General features: G+C 42.0%; 1 protein-coding gene across 2 annotated transcripts in view; it reads right to left on the bottom strand.

The window, feature by feature from the left end:
* Positions 1-44: 44 nt before the first annotated feature.
* The window catches only part of TIMM23 (translocase of inner mitochondrial membrane 23), a 34,244-nt gene continuing 25,825 nt past the window's right edge, over positions 45-8,463 (bottom strand). For both annotated transcript variants that reach the window (XM_001160552.6, XM_016918313.4), the window contains exon 7: positions 45-580. In XM_001160552.6, coding sequence (XP_001160552.1) covers positions 465-580 — 116 coding nt within the window. In that variant the 3' untranslated portion in view covers positions 45-464. The remainder of the gene's footprint in view (positions 581-8,463) is intronic.

Genomic DNA, 8,463 nt, shown 5'->3' with positions numbered 1-8,463 from the left:
ATACCCAGGTAGATACTTTTAAATTGAGACAACCACTATGTGTGTTGGAGTTATAACTTTGGTTCTGTTTTTACCCTTTATTTGGAATACAGTGCAACATTACAGTTTTGGATCATTAAATGAATGGACTTGGTGATATAGTACTGACAAGCACGACCTGAATTCTGGGAGTAAGTGGTTTTCTAGTTCATGGGGGAGGAAAACAGATACGTGCAAGATCTTCTCCAGAGGAGAACAGAACCATGGTACTCAGTGAGTCACCCAAAGGGCTTTGGCTTCAACTCACTAATGGCTGGAACAAGTGCCAGTCTTGGTCAGCCATCCAGGATTTTCATCACAGCAAATCAAAATCTCCAATTTTTCAAACTAATTGTAGGTAGAAGAGAGAGAATAACTCCAAACTGTCTTATAAAATGATCTAGATGACCACTGAAGTGTCCTCCATTCATGAGTTGGCAAAATCTTCAGAGTGACTGTTGGAGCAAGGAGCCTTTCATGTGCTCCCAGTTATTATATAGTGCATAGAGGCTGGTAAGTGTTAGTCCTGTCAGACCACCTCGTGCTATCCCTCGAAGACCACCTGGGAAACAGAGACAAAAGGAAAATGACATAGCCGTATATTGCATAGTGCCCTAGCATGATAGGGTTAAATAAAAAGTACTGTGAAATGGGCTGGGCACGGTGGCTCAGGTAATCCCAGCACTTCGGGAGGCCGAGGTGGGTGGATCGCTTGAGGATAGGAGTTCAACCAGCCTGGCCAACATAGTGAAACCCTATTAAAAATTCAAAAAAATTGGCTGGGTGTGGTGATGTGTGCTTATAGTCCCAGCTACTTGGAGGCTGAGGTAGGATAATCGCTTGAACCCAGGAGGCTGAGGTTGCAGTAAGCTGAGATCATACCACTGCATTCCAGCCTGGGCGACAGGGTGAGACAAGTGAGACTCCGTCAAAAAAAAAAAAAGGTACTATGAAATGGAGACCATTTTTAAAATAAATCAATATTCCATCTCAAAAAGGAGACAAAGTTTTTAAAGTAATACCACTTGTGTAATGCATATGACTTAACATTTTCATATTCATAATTTTTTTTCCCCTACTTTCCAATTTGTTCCTATGGCAGTTTATTACTGGAGTTCCAACTAGAACAGTCATTTCCTGCTAGTAATATGATTTAGAACTCCACTCGCACTGTCAATGGATTTAAGTCTGTAATGTAAACAAGGTGACACCCTATTTGGAAAGAGTATTAACAACCTTTGGACTCTGGATGGGTCCTCCAAATATTAACCTTGAAGATTAGTGATGGCCAGGCATGGTGGCTCACACATGTAATCCCAGCACTTTGGGAGGCTGAGGCAGGCTTGAGCTCAGGAGTTTGAGAACAACCTAGGCAACATGGCAAAACCCTGTCTCTGCAAAAAATAGAAAAATTAGCTTAGTGGGGTGGCATGCGCCTGTGGTCCCAGCTATTTGGGAGGCTGAGGTAGGAGGATCGCTTGAGCCCAGGAGGTCGAGGCTGCAGTGAGCTGAGATTACACCACTGCACTCCAGCCTGGGTGACAGAGTGAGAAAGAAAAAAAAAATGTGGTAAGATAGCTATAATCACACTTTGAGTTAGGTGCTGGTGACCACCCCCCACTTCATGCACTGACGCATCAATCTCCCACAATTAAAAAACAGTGAGTGACACCTAGCATCATGCTAGTTGAAAAGAACTCAAGAATTACAGATATTGAACTACCTGCTTGATAACAAGTGAACAATTTTACATGTGGCAAAAGATTAGCAACAAGGATTTCACTTGCAATGGGGAAACAAAAATATTTCAATCAGTTACTTAAAAATAGTCCCCAAGTGTAAATAAAAGGAAGCTACAGATAAATTTCTCAAAATAGAAAATGCCCCAACTGCTTATGGTTATAAAATGTTAGTCTTACAAACGTAATGTGGCAAAGAGAAACCAAGCTACAAAACTCCTTACGAATGGGGGTGCCCAAAGCAGCTTTTTAAAAAATGTGAAGTCCTCAAGCAGCTCCATGAGTAGGGATCATAAACTTCAGGTAGCCATCTTTGTACCTAGAGTGTATTTGTTCCAAGTCATATGTTAGGGAGACAGAGGTAGAGCGGAGTTGTGGGGGTGGCTAGAGGCCCTTTTAAGCTCCGTGCCTGTCAATTCTGTGACATTCAGTGATGTTGCTGAGTTACATTTCAGAACTAACCATTTCTGCAATGAGTGTCCTACCAGATGGCTTCAGCTGATGGATTAAAGGGCCACTCCCCCTCCAGGAATCTCTCCAGTCTGAAGACTTCTGATAGCTGACCTGCTTACGTTCTTCTTAGGTTTCCAATGCTAAGTGTCATAATTATCTCTCTCAAACAGAAACTGTAGACATTATCTATAAACAGCTGTCAAACATGTAGGGGGACCAAAAACATTTTTAAGAAACCCAAAAAAACCCCACTAAAAGTATAACATGAGGTATCTCCTTGAAGTTCACATCATCTCTTTGTGAACTTGCCATATTCAGACTGTAGGCACAGCAGTTAAACTTCCAACTGTATTCAATGTGGTTGAAAAATTGTACTAACTGGAAAATAGTGTATACTCAAAATAATCTGTTCAGTTTAATAAGGATAGACCTCATGTCTCTGCCTAGTAAATCAGTAAAAAGCTGCAGAGCTGAAAGTGAACTAGACCAAATTCCTAATGTGGAAAAAATAAGCCATGAGGCACAGGAGAATAAATGCTAAAGGTATCTGCAACAGCATTGCTATCGCTCAGTTATTAGATCTAGTTTTGAGTGTAATAAGGATTCTTCCAAGCAGGTAGCCAAAATGTAGTAACTCAAAACCCCATTCTGAATGTAAGACCAAGCAATAGCCAAGGTGCCCTCACTGCTGTTTGTCAGTGGAAAAATGCTGGTGGGCCGGTAATTGAAAACACAATACTTCTGCAGACACTATTTCCTATAACCACACATTCAACTTCAGATTAACTCCCCTGAACCTATAGTCAATAATCCACAGGACTGTGAAGTCAGTCCATGGGCTTTGGAAAGAGCTGCAAAACCACTGCTTCTAGCTGGTTCTTTGCTTTGTGCATTCTAAGAACATGGTATCTACTTGGCCCTTGTGGAAGGATTCTCACATTAGTTCTCAGCCATCAAATAACAAGCTTCCCTGGGAATCCTCTTTGGCATATGCACTAGGGGTAACATAGTGACAGTGGAATCTATAAGGCTTTAAGATACTTGGGGGCTGGACGTGGTGGCTCAGCACTTTGGAAGGCCAAGGTGGGCGGACTGCTTGAGCCCAGGAGTTCAAGACCAGCGTGGGCAACATGGTGAGACCCCATCTGTTGCGGGAAGTCAGGGACCCCAAACGGAGGGACCGGCTGAAGCCATGGCAGAAGAACATGGATTGTGCAGATTTCATGGACATTTATTAGTTCCCCAAATACTTTTATAATTTTTTATGCCTGTCTTTACTGCAATCTCTAAACATAAATTGTGAAGATTTCATGGACACTTATCACTTCCCCAATCAATACCCTTGTGATTTCCTATGCCGCTGTCTTTACCTTAATCTCTTAATCCTGTCAGCTGAGGAAGATGTATGTCGCCTCAGGACCATGTGATAATTGCGTTAACCGCACAAATTGTAGAGCATGTGTGTTTGAACAAATATGAAATCTGGGCACCTTGAAAAAAGAACAGGGTACCAGCAATGTTCAGGGAATAAGAGAGATAACCTTAAACTCTGACCGCCAGTGAGCCAGGTGGAACAGAGCCATATTGTTCTTCTTTCAAAAGCAAATGGGAGAAATATCGCTGAATTCTTTTTCTCAGCAAGGAACATCCCTGGGAAAGAGAATACGCGCCTGGGGGTATAGGTCTATAGATGGCCCCCCTGGGTGTGGCCATCTTTTATGGTCTGTAGACTGCAGGGGTGAAATAGACCCCAGTCTCCCATAGCGCTCCCAGGCTTATTAGGAAGAGGAAATTCCTGCCTAATAAATTTTGGTCAGACCGGTTGCTCTCAAAACCCTGTCTCCTGATAAGATGTTATCAATGACAATGGTGCCTGAAACTTCATTAGCAATTTTAATTTCGCCCTGGTCCTGTAGTCCTGTGATCTCGCCCTGCCTCCATTTGCCTTGTGATATTCTATTACCTTGTGAAGTACTTGATGTCTCTGACCCACACCTATTCACACACTCCCTCCCCTTTTGAAAATCCCTAATAAAAACTTGCTGGTTTTTGCGGCTTGTGGGGCATCATGGAACCTACCGACATGTGATGTCTCCCCCGGATGCCCAGCTTTAAAATTTCTCTCTTTTGTACCCTGTCCCTTTATTTCTCAAGCCGGCTGACGCTTAAGGAAAATAGAAAAGAACGTACGCGACTATCGGGGCAGGTTCCCCGATACCCATCTGTACGAAAAAATGTAAAGAATTAGCTAGGCATGGTGGCATGCATCTGTAGTCCCAGATATTTGGGAGGATGAGGTGAGAGGATTGCTTGAGCCTAGGAGGTGGAGGTTGCAGTGAGCCAAGATCGTGCCACTGTACTTCAGCCTGGGCAACAAAGCCAGACCTGGTCTCAAAAAATAAAAAAAAATTTTAAAAAGGCCTGGCATGGTGGCTCACAGCCTGTAATCCCAGCACTTTGGAAGGCCAAGGTGGGCAAATCACTTGAGGTCAGGAGTTCAAGAACAGCCTGGCCAACATGGTGAAACCCCATCTCTATTAAATATACACAAATTAGCCAGGTGTGGTGGCAGGCACCTGTAATCCCAGCTATGTGGGAGGCTGAAGCAAAAGAATTGCTTGAACCTGGTGGGTGGAGGTTGCAGTGAGCAAAGATTGCATCACTGCACTCTAGCCTCGGCGATACAGCAAGACTCTGTCTCAAAAAAAAAAAAAAAAAAAGATATTTGGGACACCAGTAACATATTAAATAATTTACTCCCCCAAAAGCTTTCTATTTTCTTGCCAAATGAATCAAAAACTTAGTTCAAATCAATGAAGTTACTTCTTAAAAGCCAAAGAGAAAAAAAATCAACTCCAACAAGACACTAAACATTGGTGTTTGGACTTATCACATAGCTAATCTTTACTCAAGGGTGGCCTTTTACCACATACCAGCCATGTTCTAATTGTAACTGTTTCCATTAATTCCAGGGTTTCCCAATTGATTGATCTGTTTGCAAGTTTAAGGGTCTCTAGGGTTTCTTTACTCAAACAACTCTACACAACTAAGCACAGGAAGTTGATAAGCAAAGGTACTTGCTTTGAACAGAGTAACCAAATAAGGCCAATGGTCAATCTCTATAAAGCAAAGCAAATATGACTTGTGTTTCAGTTTTACCTCCTGTATTTTGGGATCCTTATGTAGTTCTTCCAAAGCGATAGGCAAGCACCACCTCTTCTATACATGAGAAAATGAGGCCCAGAATATTTAAGTGCCTTGTTTGTGGGATATAGGGTTGATTAGTGGCAGAACTAATGCATTCAAATGACAATGACTTTAAAGCACAGATTAACATGTATCTTTTTTAAAAGGGCCAGATAGTAAACATTTTGGGCTTTGAGGGTCAAAGGCTATTGTTATGTAGGTACTTATATAACTATTTAAAATGTAACTAAAAAATGTAAAACACATTCTTAGCCTTCACACAGCAAATAAACAGGCAGCTGGCCAGCAGGAGTTGGTGGCTCCTGTTCTATAGGAACAGCCTTACCTACATACTAACATGACTACTAAATGCCATTGTTGAGGACTGTTAGCAGCTGTCTTAAAATTTTAAAAAAACTTTATTCTTTTAAGAATTATGGTACAATACATGTAACATAAATTTTACCGCCTTAACCATTTTTAAGTGTACATTTCAGAGGCATTAAGTACATTCACATGGCTGTGCTATTACCAACATCTACTTTTCCTTTATTTTTTCTCCTGAGACAGGGTCTTGCTCTGTCGCCCAGGCTGGAGTGCAGTGGTGTGGTAAAGGCTCACTGCAGCCTTGACCTTCTGAGCTCAAGTGATCCTCCCACAACAACATCCTAAGTAGGTAGGACTACAATCATGCACCACCATACCGGGCTAAATTTTTTGTAGAGATGAGGTCTCCCTATGTTACCTAGGGTGGTCTTGAACTCCCGGGCTCAAACAATCCTCCTGCCTCAGCCTCCCAAAGTGTTGAGACTACAGGTGTGAGCCACGGTGCTCCGTGTACCAACATCTATCTTCAGAGGACTCTTTTCATCTTGCAAAACTGAAACTCTCTGCCCATTTAGCAATAACTACACCCCATCCCAGCCATCTTCCGTTCTACTTTTTTTCTGTATGAATCTGACTATTCTAAGTACCTCGCATGAATCTGACTATTCTAAGTACCTCACATTAGTAGAATCACACCATTTTTTTTTGTAGATGGCCTATTTAGCATAATGTACTCAGAGTTCATCCATGTCTTACCATCTGTCAGAATTTCCTTTTTAAAGGCAGAATAATATTCTATTCTATGTATATACCACATTTTTCTTTTTTTGAGACAGGGTCACCTAGGCTGGAGTGCAGTGGCATGATCACGGCTCACTGCAGCCTTGACCTCCCCAAGCTCAAGTGATCTTCCCACCTCAGCCTCGGGAGTAGCATGTACCACCATGCTTAGCTCATTTTTTGTATTTTTAGTAGCTATGTTGTCCAGGCTAGTCTCCAACTCCTGGGCTCAAGCAATCTGCCCATTTGCCTGCCTTGGCCTCTTAGAATCTATCTTTTTTTTTTTTTTGATACAGGGTCTCACTCTGTCGCCCAGGCTAGAGTGCAGTGGCACAATGAAGGCACACTGCAGCTTTGATCTCCTGGGCTCAGGTGATTCTCCCATCTCAGCCTTCCCAGTAATTGGGACTACAGGTGCCCACCAGCAAGCCCGGCTAATTTTTTGTATAGACAGGGTTTCACCATATCGCCCTTACACTCCTGGACTCAATCTGCCCACATTGGCTTCCCAAAGTGCTGGGATTATAGACATGAGCTACCACACCCAGCCTGTATGGCTGTTGTGAATAATATGCTGTTATGAACATGGGCACGCTAAACACCATTCAACTTAACAATATAATCAAAGCCTTAAGAACTGAACCAAAATGGCTTAGGTGAAAATAAAATACCAAACTCTGCTCTAAGAAAAGGAAAGAACATTCACTGAATTATACCTTCAGCAATAAGCACTTAATGGAACTTGTTTCATTTAAAGTGCACCACAATCCTGTAAATTGATAATCATCATACCCCAATTTTATAGATGAGCACGGTATTAGGCGGACCTTTTTCAAAAGGTCATACAGCTAGTGACAAATATTTCCAAATTTTTCATAACATTTCTTTTTTTGAGACGGAGTCTTGCTCTGTGGCCCAGGCTGGAGTGCAGTGGTGCAATCTCGGCTCACTGCAAGCCTTGCCTCCCAGGTTCACGCCATTCTCCTGTCTCAGCCTCCCTAGTAGCTGGGACTACAGGCACCCACCACCATGCCCGGATAATGTTGTATTTTCAGTAGAGACGGGGTTTCACTGTGTTAGCCTGACCTTGTGATCCTCCCGCCTTGGCCTCCCAAAGTACTGGGATTACAGACGTGAGCCACTGTGCCAGGCCTAACATTTCTGTTTTAAATAGCTTAATTAACTACACATGTTCTATATTCTTGCCTCTGAAAGGCAGCTTTTTTTGTTAGGTTGGTTTATTATGCATCAGACACTTGATTCGCTGAGGAATTCTGTTTTTCAGTAATTCATCCACCACAAATATCACGTAGCATTTTGACTCCAGAGACCTAAGAGTCTTAAGTCTTAAAAGGATTGTAAAATCTAAGTTTTTCTGAGATATCTGAGAGTAAGAGGCTTTTTTCTATTGAAAATAGGTTGCATTTCAAACTTTATCCGTAAGAGCTCACAACACTTTCTCCAACATGCATGCCCATGTGCTCACTTAAACAGAACTCTGAGTGAGACAGTAAATACCTCATATGCCCTTGAAAATTTTACCTTGGCATAGAAAAACCTTGTTAAGAACCTAAAAATAATTTCACTTTGAAAGTCTTTAGGGTTAGACAAATGTTAAACTTCAATTGGCAGTACAAGGGCAGCACTCAAGCCAGCAAGAGTTTTGTTGGGCCAAATTATGTTGAAAAAGATCAAATATTTTAAAAACAGGAGATTTCACATAAAAACCTGGGATTCCAGCTTCTTCTGAATAAATGAGGTACACTAATTATGCAGAGTGGCAAATGGCTGGCGTTGAGTGGGAGGTGTTTCTAGCCCAACAGATAGGCATGGAAGCTCCAGCTCAGCCCCCTCCACTCCATTTTCTTACACAAGGGAAGCCACTATGGTATAGCATCTAATTTAAGGCATATTATATGTATTCTTAAGACAGAGGAAAAGGCTGAATATTTGATATTAT

This window comes from Pan troglodytes, chromosome 8 (assembly GCF_028858775.2).
Source record: "Pan troglodytes isolate AG18354 chromosome 8, NHGRI_mPanTro3-v2.0_pri, whole genome shotgun sequence".
In the NCBI taxonomy this organism is placed as follows: domain Eukaryota; kingdom Metazoa; phylum Chordata; class Mammalia; order Primates; family Hominidae; genus Pan; species Pan troglodytes.
Note: the sequence above shows the minus strand (reverse complement) of the source record. Positions and strands in the feature narration are given on the sequence as shown.